Source organism: Geotrypetes seraphini, chromosome 1, assembly GCF_902459505.1.
Source record: "Geotrypetes seraphini chromosome 1, aGeoSer1.1, whole genome shotgun sequence".
Classification (NCBI taxonomy): Eukaryota; Metazoa; Chordata; class Amphibia; order Gymnophiona; family Dermophiidae; genus Geotrypetes; species Geotrypetes seraphini.
The window spans coordinates 357,864,054-357,876,888 of NC_047084.1; the positions used below are offsets into that span (position 1 = coordinate 357,864,054).

At 39.9% G+C, this 12,835-nt stretch overlaps 1 protein-coding gene across 5 annotated transcripts in view; it reads right to left on the minus strand.

The window, feature by feature from the left end:
- The window catches only part of WDFY3 (WD repeat and FYVE domain containing 3), a 642,313-nt gene that overhangs the window by 21,371 nt on the left and 608,107 nt on the right, over nt 1-12,835 (minus strand). For all 5 annotated transcript variants that reach the window (XM_033914678.1, XM_033914667.1, XM_033914648.1 and 2 more), the window contains 3 exons: nt 10,630-10,726; nt 8,371-8,682; nt 2,267-2,378 (listed from right to left, as the gene is read on the minus strand). In XM_033914678.1, coding sequence (XP_033770569.1) covers nt 2,267-2,378; nt 8,371-8,682; nt 10,630-10,726 — 521 coding nt within the window. The remainder of the gene's footprint in view (nt 1-2,266; nt 2,379-8,370; nt 8,683-10,629; nt 10,727-12,835) is intronic.

Below are 12,835 nucleotides of genomic sequence, written 5' to 3' on the forward strand. Positions count from 1 at the left end.
TGGACTTCACTGGTTAGGCAGCCATCATTATTGGCTCCCCTCAAAATTCAAATCTTAAAAAGAAATCTTAATCCTGGAATTGAATCCAGGTCTTAGCTTTTAAGAGTTTCTAGTAACTGCAAGATTTCTCTATTTTGGGATGAAGAAAAAATTCTGTATAATTGTATTAAGTTTTTTTCAGGGGGTACATATCCTTGGACAGGGGGATTATACAAGTCAAATAAAACCCTCCAGACCCAATTTGTGTGTACTTTTCTGATATGTAGATTTTGTTAACATTGAGTATTGAAATGTAGATAAAATACATTCTTCAGGGGGTCACTGCTTAGTACTGCATATGTGACCATCTCTGGGAAAAGGTGAACAAAGTCTCTGAAAACAATAAAATGAGGTTTTAATAATTCTGTTAGAACAAACAATTTGTAATACAACAGTAATCCAAACCCCATCTTTTTATGTGAACAAATAAAAATGTTGCAGAAGTTTCAACATGTAACATTTTTTAGCCTGATTATGGAACCACGACATGAAAAAAAAATCAGCCAGCCATTCTCAAAATTTTGGATCGGAGATTTTTGGCATCTTTTCCCAGAGATGGGCCCATGTGTCCTTGAAAATCTCCATCCTGTCATGTAACTGATTTAAAGGAGTTCCAACCTTAACCCAACTCTTTACCTGTATGCTTAATCTGATTTATAAGCATGTAACACAGAACAGAAGTCAAATATAGGGTCAATATTTAAAGGGAACTATTTGATTAATTGCTGCAGTTAACTGAGAATATTTGGTGAAAATATCTGGATCTGGAAAGTTCCACTGAATATTCCTACAGACAACCTGAGATATGGCATGGGGGTAGATATTCGGTTAGTAAGCACTAATTGGACCACTAACTAATTATCCAGATAAAGTCAGGACAGAAGAATTGTTGCGACAACTTTATCCAGGTATTCAAATCAGTTTCTGGAAGACTATGGGCTCCTTTTACTAAGCTGCGATAGCGTTTTTAGCGCGCGCTGCAGATTAGCACGCGTTACCCCCCTCACTACGTGGAAAAACTAACGCCAGCCCAATGGAGGCGGTAGCATCTAGCGCGCGCTAAGCGCACGCTAAAACCGCTAGCGCAGCTTAGTAAAAGGAGCCCTATGGCTACGCTAGCCAGATATTTAGCGCTGATTGTAATCCAGATGCCAGAGCTGAGAATCCAGATGGCTCAATATCAGGCCAAGCGTTCTCAGAGTAGCATATCTCTGGTAAGACCTTCTAATGATTCAGACACACTGCAGGCAGGTCAATAACTCTTCTCTAATATACTCAATGCCAGCATGCAGTGAACCTTCTCCTGCATGCAAATGTGATATTCACTATGTATTCATTACTCCAGAGCAGTGTTGCAGTCTTCAGGGATGATACGAATGCAGACAGTTTTTCACTGTAAGCAAATTATTCATTTAAGAGATTTTTAAGTCCCATGGAATGTGTTGAATCTGAAGCCTCAGCTTTATGCTCAACACAGGCAGCAACAGCTCTCGCCCCCCCCCCCCCCACGTTCTCCTGCCAATGGGTCTCAAACTGTTCTGCAAGGAGTCGTATTTGTGGGTCAGAGTGTTAATTCAGTTTCCAGGTCTGATCTCTCAGCTGAGACTGATTGCAGGAATGCTAATTAGTGTCAACATGTGAAGATGATTTTAGCTTTGTGGTCAGATTCCTCAAAAGCTGTACTCAAACCATAAACCCATTTCCCACAGACCAGAAATGCTGAATTTGAACCTAGAAAAGCCTCCATGAGCTTCTATTGATCTAGCATAACTACTCTTATGCTGGTAGCTGCAACGCACACAGCCTGCCATTTCTAAAACTGGTTAACCCAACAAGGGATGCAGGAAAGCAAATATTCCCTAGAGGGTTTCTTGTCATTCAGAAATTGCAATGAAAACGATGGCTTTTCCTTATCTTGCTCTACTTATTCAATACTGAAGTCAGAAATCAAGGTATGCAGTACTCTTATTTCGAAGAGTACATCAAGTGCTAAGAAACTCAGTACATGGACAGAAGACAAAAATGGCCCACCCAGTCTGCTCGTCTCTTTCCATCTCCCTTTCAATTTCTGCAAAGTGAGACTAGAACTGTGCCACTGGCTCAAGGTTCCTTGTTCCTTAGCCACATGTTCTTGAGTTATTTTATTGGCTGCCCAGCTAGATTCTGATTTATAAGAGTAGATGAACTGGCCTGAAGACAGGAACTACATAATCTGGCTGGTGCTCACTTGGAGATGCCCAGTGCGGTGATCTCAGCAGGATGTGTGTTGTCTTTCCGATCAAACGCTGTGTGCATAGTCAGTTTGCTTCGGAATACTAGCTGTCGCTCCCATCTGTACCCTGGAAACCAACAGAACCAGAATGAGAAAAATGTTCATACTGTCTCTTCCACAAAATTTGAAGTTATTTGTATATTAGTTGATGGCGAGGTCACAACACTCGGTTCATTTTCACTCCAGGCTCACTGTTGGGCATTTAGAGCCTGTTAGGGCCATGACAGATGTCTCTCACATTCTATACTCAGAAGAGGCTATAGGCACCAAAAGCAAGTTAAAATTAACATGCTATGTACTACAAACTAAACTAAACCTTAACTTTGTATACCGAGTCATCATTCTGAGAAAGCACGACTCGGTTTATAGCAATTAAATAAACAGGGAATGATTTACAAATGGTAAATAGAAGATAATAGCAAAATTTCAAAAGAATTCATTTTCAAAATGTTTGGCAAATAGAGGTTTTTAAAAAAAATTTCTTTATTCATTTTAAGTGCAAAATAAAATACAATCATATAATTCTATAAAAGCACTTAAATACAATTACAATTATCTATGAAAAAAAGATTATCACCCCCCTCCCCCATAATTATATCTAAGAACTACACTCAAATTGAGAATTGAAAAATACATTCCAACCCAACCTGGACGTGTATGACCAAAGGGTATAATCAGCAATCACTCTTTGCAAAATTTTGTCAATGGCTCCCAGATCTTCAGAAACTTCTTATAATATCCCTGAAGTATGGCCATATTACGTTCCATCTTAAAAACATGAGAGAGACTCCCACCAAAAGGAATAGTTCAGTCTATCCCAGTTTTTCCAGTTCCTTAGAATAAGCTGTAGTTTTTACAGATTTACGGAAAAATTGAAGCGAACTGGAACTCCTTAAAAAAAGGGGGAGATCATTCTGCTTGCATCCTATTGAAGCGTAAAATGTATATTATTCAGCAGATATGCAGGGCTTTAAATATTTACACACTTTATGCTGAACACTGAGATAGCATTATGGATTAAAGACTGCTAACAGGAGTTTAATTTCATGTACACATTTACTAGGTAAAATTTACATCCTGTTCAGGACACGAAATCCATTTACAAATGGGAGGAATCAGCGAGGAACCAGATGGAAAAATATGCTTGTGGGTTTACATAACACAAAAATCTATAACAGAGTACAAGGAGGAAAAAGTCATAAAAACATGTGTTTGGGAAGTAGGAACAGGAACAACCACCTGTCAAACAGGGAAGAAGAAATCAAGGAGTAATCATTAGAGATGATCTTAAGACTGCCAATCGATGCAATAAAGCAATTGGGAAAACCAAAAGGCCTCATACAATACTATAAGAGGGTGAAATTTTCCATAGGAAAGGACAATAGAGGACAAAGGGACATGATATGAAGTTCCAGGGAAAGGTTCCAAGGAAACATTACTAAGAGAGCACAGGTAGTTTTACTGCTTAAATACTACTCTCTGAGTATAAATACTACCCAGTATGGATCAGAAAAATTAAAAACAAATTATACAACAAAAGCGTTTTTTTCAAGATTCCTCTGCAGATACACTACCTAACTCTCACTTCAAAGACCTTCCCTTGCCCATTCTCAGTTTCCATTACAAATCCACCTTCCCTACTCATCCAAAATAATCATGTCTTTAACAATTTCTAAAAATTCAAGTAATTCTTCTCATTCTATAGCTCCCAAAGCATAGAATTCTATAAGTCTGGTGCCCTGACAGGGTTTTGTCCCAAAAGTTCTTCCTTCTCACTTCAAGTGGTGAGGGGATGGCCAATAGAGCACCTTATCAAGATCTCAAAGTTTTTCCAAGCTGGTACCATGTCACTGTATCAGACATTTCTCTGACTTCTCCCTTTTTAACATAAGGTAAGAAAGTTAAAAATTTAAACTATCTTTGCTTTAACCAGTAGCCAATGCAGGGAACCAAAAGTGATTTAGCACTTTGTTTCTTTGTCTTCCCAAATAATAGCCTTTCAATCATATTTCAAACTAGTTGCAACCAGCAAACTGCTATACCTAGCAACTCATATAGAGGCTACTGCAGTAATCTAAAGACAGGATCAAATACCCTTAGGCCTTCACTCTAAACCAGGGGTGTTAAATGTCAGTCCTAGAGGGCTGCAATCCAGTCGGGTTTTCAGGATTTCTCCAATGAATATGCATGAGATCTATTTGCATGCACTGCTTTCATTGTATGCTAATAGATCTCATGCATATTCATTGGGGAAATCCTGAAAACCCGACTGGATTGCGGCCCTTGAGGACCGACATTTGACACCCCTGCTCTAAACAATTGCTGTTCTAAGGTTTTAATTTTTTCAACTCTCTCACTTTCAAAGCAATATTATGTACCACCTTAGATATTTGTGACTCTAAATCGCATGGTTCATTCATTATCATCCTAGGTCCCTCACCTTTTTATTTCTAACACTTGCCATTCCTTCATTTTCCATTTTAGTGGGGGGGGGGGGTGGAATCTTGTTGAAACACTAATCCAATTAAGAACCTTACCATTATTTTCTACTCATAGCAGCCTTCTATTTAAAGTATTGTTAACCTTGCTGCTCTCCTCTATTTAGACTGTTACTGCATATCAGTAATATATCAATCCTACAGAATATTACATTACATTACATTAGTGATTTCTATTCCGCCATTACCTTGCGGTTCAGGGCGGATTACATTCAAACTAAAAACAAGAATTACATTCAAAATTTGAAAGAATAGAATAAGCGATGATATAAAATTTTTAAGGTAAAAAAAAAAATTGGGTAAAGAGTTACCAACTGGAAGTAAAAGTCTTTAGGAGAAAAGAATGGGGTGAATTATTTGGTTTTAGATAACATTAGGTAAATAGAAGAATATTAGAGAGTACTAAGGGTATAGAGAGTGTTGGATGTTGGGTTGGGATTAGTCGTGCTTGATAGGTTTTGTGTGATATGAGCTTCTCAAAGGGATGCAGAAAAGCACTGAACAGTGGAAGACAGAGGTGATGGAATTCAAAAAAGTGTGGGATAAACATAGAGGATTTCTAATTAGAAAACAAAGAATGTAAATTAAAGAGTTAAGGCTGGTACCCAACAGACTTGCATGGTATGTGTCCCATATGTGATGATTTGATATAGGATGGGCTACGGAGGGCATCAGTGGGAACTCCACTAACTTGGAACATGAGGATGTTACTGGCTAGACTTTATGGTAGATATCCTGCAAATAGGATGGTTGGATAGGCTGGAGTGAGCTTGGACAGCAAATTCAGCATTTGGAACCTAGGACAATAGTGGTCTCTATAGCCCAGGGATCTCAAAGTCCCTCCTTGAGGGCCGCAATCCAGTCGGGTTTTCAGGATTTCCCCAATGAATATGCATTGAAAGCAGTGCATGCACATAGATCTCATGCATATTCATTGGGGAAATCCTGAAAACCCGATTGGATTGCGGCCCTCAAGGAGGGACTTTGAGACCCCTGCTATAGCCTATGATCTAGAAATATCAAAAAAGAGACAAGTTAATTTAATCATGAATTTTTAATGGATATAACTAATGGGCAGACTGGATGGACCATTCAGGTCTTTATCTGCTGTCATGTTACTAGGGGCTAGATTCACTAACCTGCCCGATCATGTGCGATCCGTGGCAGGCCGACAAATTCTCAATGCGTCTTCATGCAAATAGGGGCGATCGGAGGCACGCCCCCACCGACTGCACGGATCGCAGAAGAGCAATCCTGATGCATGCGCAGACCATCTTCTTTGCCTGTAGATGGTCTGTGCATGCTCACCGCGAAGGAAGAGCAGGTAACTTTTTTTTTCTAATACAGAGCTGAAAACTTTCGTGAAACCGTGATTTTAACCCGCGGGTTGAAAGCGGGGCTGCACCGCAGATTAAAACCATGGAATCGGGGCAGAGAGCAGGGTGACAAAAGCAGAAGAATCGGGGCAGAGAGCAGGGTTTTTGCACAAGCGATTGGTCCTCAGCAGTCACTTGTTTTTGGATAAGCCAGCCCAGTCGCTGTTCCTGAAATTGTTTTGTAAATCGTGTCCTTCCTACTTTGCATGCCGTTCCCCCTCATTTGCATACGTGGATCAGAGGATGATTGGCACAGAGTTTAGTGAATCGGGTTGGAGGAAAATCGCAAACACGATCGGTGGGCTTAGTGAATCTATCCCTTTGTCCCTTGGGAAGAAAGTATTCAAGGGGAAGTAAGTTTACCCATCACATTAACCAAGAACTGTTATCAGGTCAATACATATTTGGTCCACTTGTGGGCTGCACCCAAATCCCAATTTCCTATTTCCTCACATTGCCTCAAGAAAAGCTCATGATAGACTAAATTATATTGGTGTGATATACAGGCCTCCTTCACAGACAGAAGAAGTAGGCAGATATTTAATAGCAGACATTCAAAATATAGCTGGGATGTAGTTTTACCGGGCTATAATCTGTTAAGAAAAGGCAGGGTAGGAAGAAAAGGAAGGGGAGTAGAGTTTTATGTTAAAGATCATATTAAAGCCACACAATTGCAGAATCTGCAGGGCAAAGAAGAGGCACTGTGGATCAATTTGGAAAGAAAGAATGGAGGCATGTACAAGGCAGTGGATTGATGGGGACAGTAAGGCATAAATCAGTCATCAAAATCCTAACCTTACATCAGGGGTACGCAAGGGTTTTGGGCAACAGCCTCACTAGTTTTGTAGCTGTTGGAAACAATGTAAAACTTAGTGTAAAAGTGCCTTGTTTAATCCAAGAGCCAAGGTTGCTGAACTTGCGGGGGCAGTAGATGAGAAGGTGGACAACGAAACAGACTCCATGGAGTGTCTGTGATATACACTTTTTAACTTGTTTTAAAAAAGAAACAGAATTATAACGATTTAGGGGCCCTTTTATTAAGCTGTGGTAGAAAGTGGTCTTAGCATTCTCTTAAATAGATTTTTACCCACACGCTAAGGCCATTTTTAACTCGACAGTGAAATGGCCAATTTTCGATTTTCACATCCTGTGGTAAGCCCTTTTAAACTGCAGAAAATACATGCTACTGCTTAACCACAACTTAGAAAAGGATCCCTTAGTGTTTCCTTAGGGCTTTCTCTTAACTGGCACCCCACGTACCTCCTTCTTACGCAAACGAGATCATTACTTTGCCCCCTCCATGCCCAGGACATCTATGGCATTCATGTACCCTCTACCCTACTGGCCCTGACTGAGTCCCAGCGCTATCAGTGAACTGCAGGACCAGACTGAAGGTCATTTTCAAAGAAATGTGTCTGTGGATATGTTCTGTAAAACATTTATGGAAAAAAGGTTTATTAGATTGATTCTGAATGCAGAAGTAAAGATTCTTTACAAGACAGTAACTAGCAGGATATGATGGGATTTTCTGGGAAATGCAATTTTCCTTTGTTGTTTTTTTCCATCTCTCTACTGGGAATTACTGGGTTTAGATCTTGGCTGTTTCTTCCTATGCTACTAGCAAATAGTCATTCCTTTTTTCAAATTGTAATAGAAAATAAAAAAGGCAGACAGAGATATAGCTATAGCCCCAGGTACATTAGATAGATTGTGAGCCCTCCGGGACAGACAGGGAAACATACTTGAGTACCTGAATAAATTCATGTAAACCATTCTGAGCTCCCTTATGAGAACAGTATAAAAAAATTGAATAAATAAATAAATAATATATATAACACAGCAACATTTATTACTTATCTACTGTATATTTATTTCACAAAATTAAAGGAAATGTCAAGGCAGAGTACAAAAATTTGTCTTATCTGGCACCAATTTTGTTAGGGTGTTGCGTGGCTCAAATGTTTGAAGGAAGCTTTACTGGTTTGGGTTGAGGTCCCAAGAAGGAGACAGCAGACAGCCTGTATCTACAATCAGCTGTTTGCAGAGGCAGAATTTTTACAGTGTGTTACAAATGCATAATAAGAGGGCGCAGGAAGTACTACATACTACAAAGGAAGGAGAAAGGAAATAGGCCCAAATGAGAGCTAGATGCATGATGTAGAGGCAAATTCCTTCACTTCCATACCTGGCTTCAGTTTGCTGTAGAGCCGCACCTCTGCCTGAGTAACTGGAGCATGGTGGTGCACCTTCATTTGCCCCTCAGAGTAGTTCACAAAGATGAAGCCATCTTTCTCATCCAAGCTCAGCTGATCGGACCAGCGTCGGGAGTCATCTGAGCCACTGTCTGCTGACCACGCCCCCGCCCTGCCTGATGCCATTCGTGGCCTATGACTGGTACTGCTGGGCTGGCTTTGGCTCTCATTAGGTTTGCTTTCTTGGCTCATGCTTGGATCCTCAGCTTCTGAGTCACTGCTGTCCTCATCCTGGGCTTCTTGCCCTGTGATATGGAATGCAAGGCATGAACATAACCACAACAGCAGAAGGAAACAGTTTCTTTAATCAAAGTAATAAAAAAAAAACCTTTACAAAGTTACCCCCCCTGGTGGCTGAATATTGCTACTAATGGGTAATTTTATTAAGGATGCCTGGTTAAAATATCATTTAAGGGACCTACATGAAACTTATTTTATAAAGGCCAGAAGCAGCTCAATATTCAAAAGTGATCTAATAGCCAGAAACAGCTCCTAGCTGGTTACCTACTTATTTGGGACTATCTGCTAATTTTCAGCAGCACTTAAAACTGGTTAGTGCAGAACTGAAAACTAGCATAAAAGCCAAGCCTATCTTTATGCAGTAACCCATAGCCAGTTAAGTGCTGAATAACACATTATAGTTATAGTTTATTTAAAATTTGTTATACCACTTATCATACTTCTAAGTGGTGTACAGAATATAAAATAAACAACAAAAAAGAATTACAAACTAATAATATAAATCTAAACAGACAGGACATTACAGACATATTGGAGACAGAAGGATATGGGGTAAATCCATAAAATTTATAGAACAGTAAGACATTTAAGGGAAGTACAATAGGAAGGGAGGATCTTGTTTGAGCAGTAATTATCAGTATCAATATCATTACTGACCCAGAACTGACCTCTCACTTTGCAAATGTTAGAATTTTTGACCCATTCATAATGCCACAATGAAATTTTATTTTTCATTAAAAAATAAAAAATACATAGTAAATATAAAACAATCAAGTAAAAAAGTACACAAATTAAAATGAACCAGCACTAAAAAATTATAAGTCAAAAACATAACAGTAAAATAAAGCAGGCCCTGGAAACCTGGAAATTCAACAACGGTGGTTGGACATGAACCGACATAGAATTTCCAAGTTTAATGCTGGCAGGAGTCAGCAAAATACTGATCACTGCTAATTCAATATCAGGTCCTAGGTATCTATTTGTCTTTATAAATGACCAGCATAAGTGTCAGGCATGAGCATGCCAATAATTGTCAATATATGCATGTCCTTGTGTATGCCACCCAAATTCACCTCAAAGCAAGTACTTTGATATTGGTCAATATATTATGCGGTCATTTTCTTGTTAACGTGGCCACATCTGCAAATAAATGATTAAAATACCACCAAAGTGAGAATGCACAGTACCACTTCAAAAAAACATCTCCTTATAAAATTACCCTCAAAGGAAATAAGTGCTGCTCCATCTCTACCCCTCCCTAATGCCACCGCCTTTTTGCTATGAATAAAATTTGCAGGACACCCAAATATATATTCAGGAATAATTAATTGCCCCAAGTGCACTAAACAGCAAACTATATGTGCACACAGGTGATTTTAACACACACCTTCTAACACTTCTCAGTGCTCAGAGAACCGTTTTTAGCTTATGAGACCGCTGGGTAAGCAAAATTTTAGTCCACTACTGATACGGCCTAATTCTCAATCATTGCACTGGTCCCTGTAATATCTATAAATATAATGCTCTCTCACTTTTGAATTGAGCCGTATCAGTAGTGGGCTAAAATTTTGTTTACCCAGCGGTCTCATAAGCTAAAAACGGTTCTCTGAGCACTGAGAAGTGTTAGAAGGTGTGTGTTAAAATCACCTGTGAGCACATATAGTTATACATGAATAAAATTTGACCATTTTGGGATCCTGTTGGGTACTTGTCACCTGGATGAGCTTGAAGGACCTTTGGTCTGGTCTGATTTAGTAGATCTTATGTTTTTTTGAATTTAGCTCATATCTTTTCCAACTAGATCAGTTTCTGTATATATTTCCCTGCCCCAGACAGTTTCTTATCCAAGTAAGTGCTGAAAATGTGCTTGAGTTATGTTTTCACTACTTGCTAGTAAATGTGTAACTCACTTTGAATATCAGGCCCATAGAGCACTTCATAAAGCTACATACTTATTTGAGTGTCTGCACATTCCTCTTGCATCTCCATGGTGTCCGCGGGTTCAGGGGCTGGAGTTTCTGGCACTTGTAGAAATTCCATTCGCCAAAACTGCATTGAGAAAAGTTTAAAGGTTTACAATCAAAGCATCAAGCAACAATGTAAAGAGAAAAATTAATTAGGGGTTGAGACTGAAAGCAATTTTAATGGGCAGATGAGGCTCCAGGCTTGTGATGTCTACTGGTCAGATTCATGAGATATGATATGATGACTGAAAGGCAAGCTAATTTTTACTGAGCTGTCCATGTGTAGTATATTTATGTACATGCAGGTCCCGGATTAAGAACACGTTCCATTTTTTTAAACCATTCTTAAGTTGAATTTGTATGTAACTCGGATCCTGTATAGTACACAGTCTGTAAAAACATTAAAGAAATAGTCTTCAAAATAAAGTACTGTGGCTTAAATAGTAAGAAAAGATAGGAGGTTTACAATTACTTTTGTTCTTCATCTGTCCCACTGTTCCCTCTCCACCACCACATCCAACATTTCTCCCTCTCATCTCTCTCTTCCACATGCATCTGTACCTCATGCCTCTCCCACCACCATATCCAATATTTCTATTTCCCTCTCTTGCCCAACAATTCACCACTTTTTTAATTTCCCCACGTGCATCATCTCTTTCCCTCTCACTTAGACACCCATGCCCAAAAATTCTCCCCCTTCTATTTCCTCCCCACCTCAGATCTCTTTCCCTCATTCCCTCCATTGTTCATTCTGTGTCCTAAGTTCATGCTCCCCTCCCTCCTTCCATTATTTGTCCAAAGTTTGTGATCCTTCCCTTCCTTCTGTGCCCCAACGCGACCCTGCTTCTCCCTTCCTATGCCAACATGCCCCCTCTTCCTCCATTCCTGTCTCAATGCGACCCTCCTCCTCCATTCCATGTCCCCAAACTCCCCTCATCGTCCTTCCCTCTGTTCTGCATCCCAAATTCGGCCTCCATCCCTCCTGCAGGTGTTTATCTCCTCTGGCCAGCTCCCTCCTCTTCCCAAAGCCGCAACTGTGGTTCTATGTATTTTTATTACCTTAATAGCTAAACATAATATTATGGCAAGATAGGTAAAATTGCCATGATTGTGGGTGATTGTGGCTGAGGATCTAAAGGCATCTAAACAGTGTGATAAGGTAGTGGCTGTAGCCAGAAGGATGCTAGGCTGTATAGAAAGAGGAGTAACCAGCAGAAGAAAGGCAGTGTTGATGCCCCTATAAAGGTCATTGGTGAGGAGTATTGTGTTCAGTTTTGGAGGCCATATCTGGTGAAGGATATAAAAAGTCTTGAAACGGTCCAGAGGAAGGCGATGGAAATGGTAAGGGATTTGAACAAAAAGAAATATGAGAAGAGACTGGAAGACCTAAATATGTATACTCTGGAGGAGAGGAGGGACAGGGGAAATACGATACAAACATTTAAATACTTGAAAGGTATTAATATAGAACCAAATCTATAGGGCATAATTTGAGGTTACAGAGAGGAAGACTTAGGAACAATGTTAGGAAATTCTTCTTCATGGAGAGGGTGGTAGATGCCTGGAATGGCCTCCCGAGGGAAGTGGTGGAAAGGAAAACGGTGATGGAATTCAAAAAAGCGTGGGATAAAAATAGAGGATCTCTAATTAGAAAATGAAGGATGTAAATTAAAGAACTAAGGCCAGTATTGGACAGACTTGCACGGTCTGTGTCCCATAAATGGTGATTCGGTGTAGGATGGGCTGGGGTGGGCATCAATGTGAACTCCATTAACTTGGAACATGAGGATGTTACTAGCCAGACTTTACGGTAGATATCCTGCAAACAACGGGATGGTTGGATAGGTGGAGTGAGCTTGGACGGCAACTTCAGCATTTGGAACCTAGGACATTACCAGACTTTACAGTCTAAGACCCAGAAAGATCAAAGAAGAGACAAGTTAATTTAATCAAGTATTTTTTAATGGGTATAACTTATGGGCAGACTGGATGGACCGTTCAGGTCTTTATCTGCCATAATTTACTATGTTACTATGTCATATCCCATGTCATTTTCCAAGTTGGTATGGTTTAGATGAGTGCAGGAGAGTGTGGCACAGTGGTTAGAGCTACAGCCTCAGGACCCCAAGTCATTTAATCCTCCACTGCCTCAGGCACATTAGATAGACTGTGAGCCCACCAGGACAGATAGGGA